Below are 14,195 nucleotides of genomic sequence, written 5' to 3'. Positions count from 1 at the left end.
TGGGTTGAAACTTAAACAGGGGAAGTTTAAGTTGGATATAAGGAAGAAATTCTTTACTGTAAAGGTGGTGAGGCACTGGAATGGGTTGCCCAGGGAAGTTGTGAATGCTCCATCCCTGGCAGTGTTCAAGGCCAGGTTGGATGAAGCCTTGGGTGATATGGTTTAGTGTGAGGTGTCCCTGCCCATGGCAGGGGGGTTGGAACTAGATGATCTTAAGGTCCTTTCCAATTCTAACTATTCTATGATTCTAGACACCATGGTGAGAAATGGATGTGGGAACTGACATACAGTTCTCAGATATTTTAAGCTTTTAGTGCTAAAATTGCTGAAGTCATGCTCAGTAAGAATATACTGTATTACAGAGGAAATTCTTTAAAAGAAAGAGAGTGATGCATTTTAGTTTGTCCATCAGAATAGGAAGTTAAATAAGCCAAGTTTGTAAGTAGAAAGCAGCTGAAGTATAAGAATTTGATAAAAGAATGTGGGTTAGAATAGTATTATAATAGTTCTTGTTTGATAATGACCACTCTTTTCAAAAGTTGATGCACTTCTGAGTAGGTTTAACACTCTGACAGTTGAGCAGAGCTGTGGTCCCATCAGCAGTACTTTTTCCCAACTACAGAAGGAGATGCAGGTCCTGTTCATCCACTCATCTGACTTCACCACTTTGGTGCAGCAACTGCATAGCCAAACTAGCCCAAGCATTATGCCACATTTGGACAGATGTGTCCAAACTGTTTTAAGATTATGCAAATCACTAATAAAATGGTTTCAGTCAAAGGGCAGCTGAAAGCAGGAGCATCCAGTAGCAAAGCTTCTTTAGATTTGCTACTTGCAGGCAGCAGTGCAAGTTCATACCTTACTGAAGAATATCTTGTTTTCCCTCCAAATAGTAGTTGTCATAAATCTCTTTTGGAAGACATAAGAGCTAATTAACAAAACTGAGTTAATTTGTTCCAGTATTTTAAAAATATCTTCAGCTCAAGATGCTTACAAGACTACAAAGGCTGTGAGTTTTTCTAAGTGAGTAAATTTTTTAGCATATATACAGCATGAAATTTCAGTCTGTTGCTCACATTTCTATTACTGTCAGGACAGCAGATTGAAGTGTCTATGAAATTCTCAACATGCCTAGGAGACCATCCTCATCTTCCCCATTAAACCATATGCAGAAATCAGAAACAGAACACTATTTTGTTGCAAAAATTAAGACACATGTCCCTTTGGGTGACTGATGAGCACAATTCCTGCAAAATCCAAAGGCCTGTTTCTGCTTCAGTGGTCTCTATTTACCTTAGAGATGCAATTATTCAGCAAACATCTTTGTTCACAGATTTAAAAAAAATATGCAGAAATGTCTGTCTGTGTATTTTGACAGGAATTCAGGTTGACAATAAACATTAACACTTTCATTAAAATGTGTATTTGTGTAGCTAAAAGAAAACATGGTAAAATAGAAGTGATAACTGAGTATGTGCTAACATCACTGAAATTATAATAGCAATTGTTTGTGAGAAAAGAGATCTTGTACCTGTAGTCTTAATTCACAAAATAGACTTAATTATTGAAATAATCCACTCATACTGTAAGCCAAATACGTCATAATAGAAGGTAAGAATGATGTTGCTTAAATTCCTGGTAGTTAGTTCTACTTTCTTCTGGTTCATGTCTTTTGCCTTAGTCTAAACAACTTAACTAAAGACTTCTTTAGACATAGGTTCCCATTGCGGTTAAGAGACACTGAAATACATTAAGCCAAAGATTTTGTCTGTATTTTCTCACCTGATCTAGTCTGTGTTTTCTCACCTTCCTAGAGAATTAAACCTAAACACAACCTGCAATCCCTATGTAGCATATTTTAATATAAATGCGCAAAAAAGCCACAAAGGATATACTCTAGCTAGTCTCTTAAGTAACATGTTGGCATTTTTCTTACCGTTTCCCACGGGGATAGTGTCGTACATACTCTCCCACATCATGAGCAGCTACAGCCAGCACTTGCGGGTCATCAGAAACCTCCAGAAGTTTTGTCAGGATTCTAGGAAAGGATTTGAAACAATCAAGTCCCAGGTTTTTGTTTGGGGTTTTTCTTTGTGTTTAAACTTAAAATAATGAAGTCTGTAACCATAAAAATACAAGTCACCCAAACAGCAAAGCTAGAACTTTTTCCAAATATGCAGTTGCACTTAAAACAATGGAGATCCCGCCCCAGTTAATAGAATTAAAGCATTCACTAAATTGAGTTTAGTGAGCTAGATCTACAAATACCTATACCTAAGATTTACAAGGTATCCCTTTTTTCATACAGATGTTTCAAGACCAGCAGGTTTTGAGTTCAAGATCAGCTGTACTTAACCAAACGTATAAACACTTACAGACTGGAACAGGGGTGAGACACAAGCACAATGCCTACACAAGGCCAACAGATGCTGCTGCTTTTGTTATACAACAGACCCCAGTCTTGCTTGCATGCTTTTTGCAGCTCCTGCACTCACGATCTTACACTATGGATTGAGAGAGCAGTAAGGCGACATCACTGGTGACACAGCAAGGTGGGTATGACAAGCCTGCTATCTATCAGCCTTTCTCCAGCTCTGTTCTTCCCCTCACCTTATAACAGTAACCTTGCTCTTGCAGAAGACAATGAAAAAGGGCAAAGTTTTATGGAAAACACTGTTACACAGAACTGTTTAAAAGTTAAAAGGCATCGTAGTAGTTGAGAACAAAGCAGCACACTGAGTTCTTTGGTTTGTACAACCATGAACAACTCTGGGTTCAAGACTGCCAATTTTCTGTTAGGTCTGAGACTAATTAGCAAATGCTCAACAGGGAGAACAACCCATTAGCAGTTAATAACAATGCAATTAAATATCTGAGAGCTCTTAAAAACTGCTTAAAGCCTAGACATCTTTAGAGTACATACTTTCAGAAGCCAGCAAATAAGTCCTTAACTCCAAAAAGAAAGATGAGCTTCACCTTCACTTAATCTAACAATCTACGTATATCAAATACAGTCTCAGAACAAAATAACAGACTGCAATGAAATGCAGCAAGTCAGATTTTCCATGGAACGTTGCCACAACTTTCAATCCACAAGTATTCAAAACATAGGAGATCATTACAGAGATCAACAAGAACACAAAACTAAGACTAAGGTATGGCAGAAGTTTTTTAATTACATTAATTAGTCTAGCTTTTTTTTCAAGTGTTGTGTGTCAACAGCACAAATTTGTATGCAAGTTAAGCTAGAAGTGCTCCCTCCATCATCAACCATACATTCTGGCCAGTAAAAGCAAATAAACAATTCCACTTCTGAACAAAACTATCCATGAGTAAGAACCATACATTCTAAAAATAACAAGATGTTCAGACTTGCTTTCATGCTAGACATTACTTCACATTGAAATGCCAAACATTAGATACAGGTTCAGTTAAAGAGAAAATGTTAAAGAATTCTGTTATTCAAGACTTGAAAACTTACTTGAGTAGCTCATAATTCTTCTCATTTAGTCTTACAGCATTCTCCCGCCAAAACTTCTCAGACTTGTGTACAGGACTCCACTCCAGCCTTCCTGACTTGAGCTCAGAACTGTACTCATCGAAGGAGCTACAAGATTAAGACCTAAATGAAATATGGGCTAAGCTTCTGCGAACAGAGTTTGAACTGTGTGCCCAAGCTCGTCCTATCAAGACAAAGGCGGAACACAACTTGCTGTGACACATATGAAAGTCATCTCTCTGCAGAGCACAAGAACTGCGCCCTCTCTCAGAATTTAACACTTTAAACATAATGAAAGGCATGAAGGGCAAGACCAAAATTTGCTTTCAAACATACCCCTCCATCTACCCCAAAACACAATTCCCAAAGAAAAACAAGCAAATAGAGGAAAACACAAGCCACACAACCACAGCATTCAGGAACTTAACTGGCTGTTTCACCCATTTTCTAGGATTTAACTTCCCCAAACAAGGATGCCAGTCCTTGTCTTTCATCCAATTAAACTTTTGACATGAACTACAATATGCAGTTCAATTTATGCATAAGAGCAAGAACTAGGCAAACGCTAATAAAAACTTCAGTTTATCTGGACAGCAAAATGTACCCTAATCAGGTAGTCTTCAGCTTAAACTGGAACTTCTATAGGATTCCTCTGATGTCCTTTAACAATTTATCAATTACAAAGATGATGTAGCCAAAAGTGAAGATTTATTTCCTATTCAGCTGGTAAATACACACTTACAATATGAAACTTTTATTTACAACCAGCATCTCTGTATGCTCTACCCTATCAACTAGCATTTATATATCATAGAATCATAGAATAGTTAGGGTTGGAAAGACCTTAAGATCATCTCATTCCAACCCCCCTGCCGTGGGCAGGGACACCTCACACTAAACCATATCACTCAAGGCTTCATCCAACCTGGTCTTGAACACTGCCAGGGATGGAGCATTCACCACCTCCCTAGGCAACCCAATCCAGTACCTCACCAACTTAACAGTAAAGAATTTCTTCCTTATATCCAGTCTAAATCTCTGCTGCCTAATTCTGTATGTTATTTAGCCATTAAAAAGAAACAAAAAATTACCAATGTTCATATAATTGCTTTTTTTTTTAAAAGAAGTTCTCACTTGCAAAGCATACCTAAGGTCCTGCACACTCTCACCAAGCTTGTCCAGTAGAAATTTGATATCTTCACTTATGTCTTCATCATCATATTTCTGCTGATCCAGATTCTCCAGCTGCTTCAAAACTTTACACTGAATCATGGCAAGAGCATATTCTTGGCGAGTTTCTCTCTCAGTAGATTTCTCTAACAAATTCTAGGGAAGTAAAAAGTCACTTTAAGACCAGAGTACTTTGAAACAAAGTGATTATTTTTAAGAAATTCTTATTGGTGCTTTTTAATTTGTTGACAGAATTGACCACTTCCCCAAAATAATCATTCCAAAGAAGTATAGTATCAGTCTACCACACAGTGGCTGCTTTATACATACATTTAATAGCATAGATTGCCTAGGACTGACCTTGCAATGCAGGAGGAGCATTCGTATCTGTCACTACAGCAGATGCATAGGGACTTATCACAAAAAGGAAAAAAAAAAGGCTCTGTCTTGCAAGGTAGAAGTAAAGCAACCCTATGTGCTGGAAAACAAAACCACTAATGAACTCAATTTATGTCATCCAGATGATGTCTTACTTTCAATACTAGAAAGTATTAATGCACCTTCTTTGGTCACTTTCCACATCAAATTGGGCTGGCTACGAAGACTAATCAAAGAAAAAGGCCAGATTTATATCCCAAATCCCAGATTGTCTGCTATAAGCAAATACTTTTATCTGGGATTATCGTTTTAGATTTCTATGCAGTAACAGCATAAAGCAGGAAAGCCTCCCCCTGCCATCCCCCACCTAAAAAAGAATACCCACAAATAAAAAACAATCTGAAGTCGTCTTTCCAACTCAAGAGTTACCATCTGGATTAGAAGAGCTTCTTTTGAATTTGGCAGTATTCCAACTAAACATTTTTACTCAAACTGAAGCTTGTTGCTAAGACTGGAATTGCAAGCACAGAATGCAAGTTCAGTCTCTTTTATTCATTACACTTCTACGCAGTTTAATCAGCTTCCAATTTTGTTGTTCAGAACTAGACACCTGCATTTTTTGATAAAGCTGAAAACATGAATTCCATGTAAAAGACAAAGTCCTTAACAAACAGAACATGTGTTTATACAAAGAAGCCTTAACATCTACCAGAATAAGGAAAGGAACAATACAGAAGGAATTTGACTCCATCACCCTCATTCACGTCACAGAACCATTACTCTTCAGGTTTCTAAGATATCAGACACTGTATCAGCTGCAAGAACACTGCAAATAAATGTGAAAACTTGCATACTGAAAGTAAGTTATATTCCTGCTTTAATGTGTAAAAAAGCCCACATTCTTATTTCAGTAAAAGAACCAAGACATAAAAGGTAATTACAGAAAGTAATGCTAAATTATTTGGAGTTAAAAGTGCTAATGAGAGCAAAAGAATAAAAAATGAATCCTCAAAGACAATATATTCAACAAGCTCAAGGAGTAGATAAAGTTAGGAGAGTACAAACATGATCATATAACTAAACAGAAAGGATCAGTGAACTACTCAGTGTTAAAAAAAAATATATCTTAAGGTACCAAATGAGCTGCAGGTACGAAACACATAAAAGACAGAAGTATGAAAAATGAGGGAAAAACACCCCCACATTTTAATAGGTAAAGTAAAAAATGTATTACAATTACATGCTTCAGGCAATTAACATGCCAAAGAGGTGAAACAGGTCAGATTTGGAGAAATCAAGTAGTACAGGATACATACATAAGCTGTCAAGACTCATGACATACCTTCAGTAACGTACAAGCAGCAGGGATGACCAGAGGAATCATCAAGCCCAGTCCTTTACGCAATTCACATCCCCCCTCCCAAAATAAAAAATTAAAAGGGCTATTTTGCCTCTGCTACATATTTTAACTTCACTTTAGAACTCACAAGTCTGATGTCTAATTTCTAATCTATTATTTCTTGGCTCCCAGTTTATAACCTCATTTTCATGCCAACACTAGTCTTCGATGTTGAAGGAAAAAAAAAAAAACAGCTAAGTTAATTTCCCTGAAGCCTGGAACAGAACCATCTTATTCTTTCTTAGCCTTTATTAAAAGAACGCTTCATTTTTGTCTCCTCTCGTAAAGCACACTAAATTTAAGAACCAGCAATTATTTCTCCTACTTTTTAGGACCTGCCAAGTCCCTCAGCTTCCCCCCACTCCTCCCAAGTTGTCTTGCTATACACCCAATTGCAATCCTAACATTAAGATCCTAAAGAACACTAGAACATCTGCAGAGGTCTGCATAACAAGAATAGCCCCTGCTGAATACCTCATGCTACTGACTGCCTTCAGCAGAATTTTTTCTAAGTGGCAGATGCTTTTGGCTAGTGAGACTAAGTTACAGAGTAAACCCCTCCACACAGCTTATTATTGCTGATCAGCATGTCAGTAAGCAACAGTTCCCCTCTTGCCATCCTAATCTGCTTGCAACATCTCCTACTGGAACATAATCAACACTGAGGAAAACAGTTTATAATGTCTACATCTATTCAGGATAAAAATCCTCTTTTTAAAACAGGATTACAAGTTGTTATAACATTCCTGTATTACATACAGGACACTTGAGAAGCATACACATAAAACTATGTGCACAACTAATTGCTTTTTCATGGATATTCTCATGCATCTTCACAGAACCACCAAGAAAAGTGTTTTGGACTAGTAGATGCAAATAATTTCTAAGTCACTCAGTTGGACAAATGTGTTTCAAATAATATTTTTTAATTAAAGCTTCATAAGGATAAATTTATCAAGTATTAATAACTGGTGTTTTACACTAGTACCAGTAGAAACAAAATTTTGAACTAAAGAAAGGAAATCACTAGTGCTTCTGTTAGCAGGTTTATTTAGTCGACTTCATTTTACAAAGACATTGCATAACAGACTTCTATACTTGTAATAGTGTATCTTTTACCTGTAGTAAAACTCAGTTCATAAGAAAATAAAAAATAAGAATTAAGCTTTCAATACAGTTTACTGATACAGTCCAGCAGAAACAGCTGTGCATCAGCAACATCTGAGACCTCCTCATTTGAGAGAGAAGTACAGTGGGATTGCAGTCAACAGATACTTACACGAAATGCTGCAAGGATGATTCTAGTTACTTTCTCTTTGACAGACTCCTGAAGAATATCTGACAGCACTGGAACAATATTATACCGCCGGAGATATTCACACATTTGAGGGCTAAATGCCAGCAGCCACACACAGAAAATCATCTGATACTGGAGCTGGAATCCGCATTTGTTGCTCAACACCCCCATGATACTGAAAGATTAAAATAATACATGTTGAACCACCCTGAAACAGTAAAAGCTGTTAACAGGAGTTTATCGCAAAGAGCTGCTGAGGATGAGCGTGCAAAGCATGCTTCACAGTATTTACTTCACAGTAATACTGTACAAGTATTTATCATTGTGCAAGCAGCTTGTTCAGAAAGCCATCTTTTGAAGATAGAGTTATTTTCTCCTTAGCCTTACAGCCATGACAGCTCTTTCCATTGTTCTGGGTTCAGCAGTAGCAGTCATTTTTCTCCTTCTTGGTAGCTAGTGCAGTGCTGTGTTTTTGACTTTCAGCCTGGGAACAGCGCTGATAACACTGATGTTTTTAGTTGCTGCTCAGTAATGTTTACTCTGACCAAGGACTTTCTGAGTCTCATGTTCTGCCAGGTAGCAGTGGAAGCCAGGAGGAGAGACAGGAGACCTGACCCAAACTAACCAAAGAGGTATTCCATACCACAGCACATCATGCCCACTATATAAACTGGGCGCTTATACCCGGAAGGCCCAGATCGCTGCTCGGGTCAGGCTGGGTATTGGTCGGTGGGTGGTGATTGGTTATATTCTCCTCACTTATTATTTCCCTTATCATTATTATTGGTGATAGCAGTAGTGATTTGTGTTATACCTTAGTTACTGGACAATTCTTATCTCAACCCATGGGAGTTACATTCTTTCGATTCTCCTCCCCATCCCTCCGGGAGCTGGGGGAGGAAGGCGGGGGGAGTGAATGAGCAGCTACGTGGTTCTGAGGTACTGGCTGGGCTTAAACCATGACAATTTTGTTTTTTGGTTTTTTTTTATTTGTCCCACTCTGGTATGACCAGGATGACAACACACTTCATTAAGTGTTTTACTAATTTTTCTGGATTTTGCACTTGTTCAGTGGTGAAGTTCCAAAGCACTGGAGGAGCCCACTGGCTTAGATACTTGCTCATACTGTCCCACACACCCTGCCACTCATGACTTTCCAGCCTCAGGGAAAAACTCTTGGTCCTCCTATATTGTCTTCTAACCCTAGACAAGACCCAAACCCAACTCTGTTTAACTCTCAAGATCAGACTAAATGGTCGTGGGTAAAATACACTCTGTATGTGTGCCAACATGGTGATCCCTGTCACAATCAGCAAGCAGACCTCAAAGGTACCTAAATGCCATTCAAAAGCTTCAGAACTCTCAAATGATGCTGCAAACAGTCTGGTGGGGGGACTGGGAGTGTAAGGGAATGCCTCCTCCACTGGTTGACCACCAGAGGAAGGGAAAGAAGATGAGCACTTGTATTATATACCTCCCAAAGCATAGAGGTGGCGACCACACTGGGAATGCAAGTCAGATCAATTTAATGAACAATGATTCTATTGTATTATAAGCCATTACCATAAAGTACAATGAAACAAGAAACTTAGCCCAAGGCCCCCAGCCGATTAACACAGCAAATATCAGCTGTAAGTAAGGTACGACATGCTGAAACTATGAGATCAAGAGCAACAACTTTGAGAGCCAATAAATCAGCATTGTGACGAGTGACTACTAATCCAAAACAATGAATGCTTATCACAAATACGATTTGACACACTCCCATCAGATCAGATATCTCAACCCTTTGTGCCCCACACTGGGCGCCAAAAAGGCCTGTTGTGGTTTTAGCCCAGCCAGTAACTCAGAATCATGTAGCTACTCACTCACTCCCTTGCCTTTCTCTCCACACTCCCGGAGGGATGGGGAGGAGAATCGAAAGAATGTAACTCCCACGGGTTGAGATAAGAACAGTCCAGTAACTAAGGTATAACACAAATCACTACTGCTATCACCAATAATAATAATGATAAGGGAAATAACAAGGGAAGAGAATACAACCAATCACCACCCGCCAACTGATATCCAGCCCGACCCAAGCAGTGATCTGGGCCTTCCGAGTATCAGCGCCCAGTTTATATAGTGGGCATGACGTGCTGTGGGATGGAATACCTCTTTGGTTAGTTTGGGTCAGGTCTCCTGTCTCTCCTCCTGGCTTCCGCTGCTACCTGGCAGAACATGAGACTCAGAAAGTCCTTGGTCAGAGTAAACATTACTGAGCAGCAACTAAAGACACAGGTGTTACCAACACTGTTCCCAGGCCGAAAGTCAAAAACACAGCACTGCACTAGCTACCAAGAAGGAGAAAAATGACTGCTACTGCTGAAACCAGGACACCCATGTGAACTGATGTACTGTACCCATCTTCAGGTTCACTGAGATTTTTTTTACTGGCATGTTTACAGCATTATTTGTCATTACAGAAGAAATGGAGAAACACATAGCTACCCTTTCAGAGCTATGAAGAAAAAGGAGTAAATAGACAGCACAAAATCTACACAAATTGAGCTTGTCTCCTTAACTGTATCTCTCCACAGGAGTGCCTGAAATGAGCTGAAGTAGTCATTATTTAACAAGTGAGTTCTCAGAAAAAAGCTAATAGATATAACACATCACAGATACACAAAGCACTGCTAAACAAGAAATAGTATCACAAGATTTCCAAGAAGAAATCATGCAAAAGCTTTGTTCAGCTGAAGTTCTGAAAATTTAATAAGCAATTTACAGCTGCATTCCAAAATAGCTAACACTATTAAAAAAAAAAAAAAGCCTCCTTGGTCAAAAAGTTTGTTTCAATAGTGTCATCTTGACACATGTGAACATCATTTGAACTTTCACTTCACAGACAACTTCTGATTTTTCTCCATTTCAGCATACGGGGCATTTTTTCCACCAACCCCAACAGAGGCATGCATGACAGAAAAGTTATGTATAGACAAGCATTTCTTAACTAAGGTGACAACTTCCTATTTTTATGCAGAGCTATTTATGATGATAGTTACCTACTTGAAGCCATGTGAAGAAAAAAAATAATTGAGCATAGCTCTAGAACATGTTTCTCCTTTTACAAATATTTACATACTGAACTCCAAACTGAAAGACAAGGAAGATTAGCAGAAACTCATTTCATTAGTCCTGACTCAAATAATAAACAAAGAACCTTTAGCTGAAGACAAACGGTTATACTTCTGTTCAGATATTTATGAAAGCAGTTCACATGGAAAGTAGCATACCCCGACATTGGTACCTGTGCCTGGAAGTTTCATTTGTCTATTTGATTATATTAATGTTTGAAAACAAACAGGCTTTGTACTCAAACAGATCAGCTGTCATTTGCAAAAAAGTTCTATTCCAAAAGAGGTCACTGGGAAATGAGCTATTGTGTGTGTACGTATATCCATATCAATTGAAATAAATGCTCACCAATTTACTCCATCTGCTTCTACCCACGCAAAGCGATACTCATTGACCCTGAGCATCAGCTGTAGACATCCAGCAACACATTGTACATACTGGGAGCTCTGGGTGAAGAGAAGAATATACCATTTCTTGTAAGAAGAGTTAGATAGTAAGTACTGAAGTTCAGTTTTCCAGACTGGGCTTTATTGCCATACTTCAACATGCATTTCTCCAATGACATTTCCAAGTCAAACATGCTCGCTCTTATTACAATGCTTTACATCCCTCTATTTAAAATAAATACATAAATAATAATATCATAAGAAAAAGTGGGAAGTAAAACATAAGTGAAGAGTTTTGAAAAGGAAAGAAGTATTATGCAAGTGATACCATTTTACATTAACAGATTTTTATAAGCCATTTTAATATGCCTTCTTTCTGTATCTATGAATAAAGGCTGTCTTTTGTCTTCATCCACAGAGTCAATTGTTATTCTATTGAGCAAACTTTGGGAAATAAATCAGCAAGCTGGTTACCAGTTTGAAGAAGTTTACTAGAGGTCATTGTAGAAAAAGCAGTGTTGAACTCAGGCTCTTCCTACACCCATTCTCCAACACAAAACAGCAATGATGTCATTACAATTATGTATCTTCCTATGCATGTGCCACATGGTAAGTACCATGCTTATCATAATGACAGGTGTATTTATACAAAACAACACCATTAGAAAAATGATTATGCAAAATCATCCTCAAAGTTTAGCTTTGCATTTTATTTTTTTCTTCATTAAAAGCTTAGCACAGTATATTGTGCTAAGAAAAGACAAACTTTCCTGTTAGGAAAGCATGAAGATGCACCACTGAATTCTATTTTCATTCAGACTCCTACATGACCAGTCACTTGAACAGAATCATTAAGCAGCTTTTCATCTTGAAAAGCATTCATTTTTTTGTGCAGTAATACATAAAATGGGCAGTAGTTCAAAAATGGGGTTTGGCCAACACATTGTCCTCTCACTACAGCAACAGAGATCCCAAGGCACAACTAAAGTGGCATTTTTTATTTGTTCTCAGTCAACTTTTGACATTATCTTCACCAATACTCAGATATGCTGCTGTTAAAATGTTGTGGGCTTTTTTTTTCCTCTATAATCCTTTTTCTTTACTAAGTGTCTTGAAAATCTTATGGTAGATCACTCACATAATACAAGGTCAAGCCTTTCAAACATTTAATGGAGTGAAGGAGTTAGTCAAACCCATATGAAAAGAAACAATAAATAAAATTTAAAATATAAAGATTAACTCATTCTGTGTCTCTCATCAGAGACTAAGACCTTTACGGAATAACTGAGTTTGAACATCTAGGCCCAAATCATCATACAGAACATTCATTTCCCTGCGTTCACTCTTGCATACCATGCAAATTAACCAGCTATAAATGTACAGACAGCCCTCCCACCTCAAATAATGTATTAATTTATCTGCATCTCTAACTCATGCACTACTGACTTGGAGCTTTCTTTTTAAAGAGTCTGTCATAAAAGCATCCTCTTTCAATACTGTTATAATTAAAATTTCATAATAGATCCCAGCCCTCATCTCTTGTGTAAAATGCTACAACTGCAGCTCTAATTCACTCTGAAATAAATTAGTGAGGACCTGCTTGGGAATCCTGCACAAGCTAGATGTGCAATCAGAACACTAACAAAGTCAAAACAACACTTACCCAACTTAATTATCCTAGAACATATCTACACTATCAGTTCTGCTGCTTTGGAACCCTGCAGTGGTACAGTACATCCAATCAGGAGTACAGCACAAAGAGTAAGGATTTCTAAACAAGTTAGAAGAGTTCCATAGCAAGTGGTGTTGCATGCTGTAGAATTATTTACTCTTTTAAGGTTGTATGCACAACAGCTATCAGTCTAGCAAAACCTCACAGTTCTGTGTGCTATTCTGTACATGAAATAACTGAAATACTTCACTTCTATGTTCAGGCTGCAATTTTACCCCTTATCCAAAGTCATGCATAACAGTCTTTCATCTTTTCTATTTTAAACCCCAGTCAGGTGGCAATATGCTTTTCTCTACATGAAGCTAACACTTTAAAGCGATGACTACATGTAGAAGAAAAATTTCAGGTTCATATTTAAGTCTTCTGAAAAACGGAACACTTTCAGGCTGCAAAAGGAACAAAAGACCAAACTGAATTCTACTCAGCATTAAGCCACAATAAACCACCTTGCTGTGCCACAACAAAACAGAAAATCCAGTTACGATGATCACTTGTGTTTGTCATCCTGCCACAGCTCATCTCCAAGCTCAACCACCATTATAACTACAGAAAATTTAGTACAAGTAAATACCGAAAAAGGACAATCTGTTTTCACCTGAATTCAAGCTATTCAAATATGAAAAGCTTACAGCTCTGAAAGCACTCTTGCCACTTCATGCTACACTGGCTGAGGGGCAATGTTAGCTTTTAATATCTAACGTGCCCTTTCCAAGTTCTTCACATCACAAGAGCTTCTTAGTGTCAGGTTTCTTTTACAAGTTCAATAGTTCAGTGCTAAACAGAGAGCATTTTTAAAATATTGAATTAATTGCATTTATTTTTTCAAGCTTTAAAACCTCTACAGTTTTAAAAACCCAAACCCATATGGAAAATACTTCCACTGCCAGCATTCTCTGGGAAATCAGTATTTTAAAAGTACTTTTGTTTCTTGGCGCCATCACCTGGCACTCTGTTGTCGTACAGTTATGATGCGAAGTACTTTCTATTACAGACACCAGAACAGCTCTGCACCTTAATCTGATGAGTCGGTATCACCTGGCCAAAACAGCAAATTGACATACGTCAAAGACATACTCACATCAGTTGTGGAGACTGCTCCTGCTTCCACAGAACTCCCTGTACCACGCAGTTTCTAACAGAAAAAAAAATGAAGTTTAAAATCATGCTTACAGAACAGTTCTCACCAAGTTTCTTTCAACTCTCCAATCTCTCTAGTC

The 14,195-nt window shown here is 38.0% G+C and overlaps 1 protein-coding gene across 3 annotated transcripts in view; it reads right to left on the bottom strand.

The window, feature by feature from the left end:
* ATP6V1H (ATPase H+ transporting V1 subunit H) overlaps nucleotides 1-14,195 on the bottom strand; it is a 49,458-nt gene that overhangs the window by 17,163 nt on the left and 18,100 nt on the right. For all 3 annotated transcript variants that reach the window (XM_031052315.2, XM_031052314.2, XM_005152548.4), the window contains exons 7-12: nucleotides 14,057-14,110; nucleotides 11,209-11,306; nucleotides 7,726-7,918; nucleotides 4,647-4,825; nucleotides 3,482-3,607; nucleotides 1,937-2,038 (exon numbers count right to left, since the gene is read on the bottom strand). In XM_031052315.2, the coding sequence (XP_030908175.1) occupies nucleotides 1,937-2,038; nucleotides 3,482-3,607; nucleotides 4,647-4,825; nucleotides 7,726-7,918; nucleotides 11,209-11,306; nucleotides 14,057-14,110 (752 nt within the window). The remainder of the gene's footprint in view (nucleotides 1-1,936; nucleotides 2,039-3,481; nucleotides 3,608-4,646; nucleotides 4,826-7,725; nucleotides 7,919-11,208; nucleotides 11,307-14,056; nucleotides 14,111-14,195) is intronic.

The sequence above is a fragment of the Melopsittacus undulatus genome, chromosome 1 (assembly GCF_012275295.1).
Source record: "Melopsittacus undulatus isolate bMelUnd1 chromosome 1, bMelUnd1.mat.Z, whole genome shotgun sequence".
Classification (NCBI taxonomy): domain Eukaryota; kingdom Metazoa; phylum Chordata; class Aves; order Psittaciformes; family Psittaculidae; genus Melopsittacus; species Melopsittacus undulatus.
This window is presented reverse-complemented; position numbering and strand designations above follow the sequence as displayed.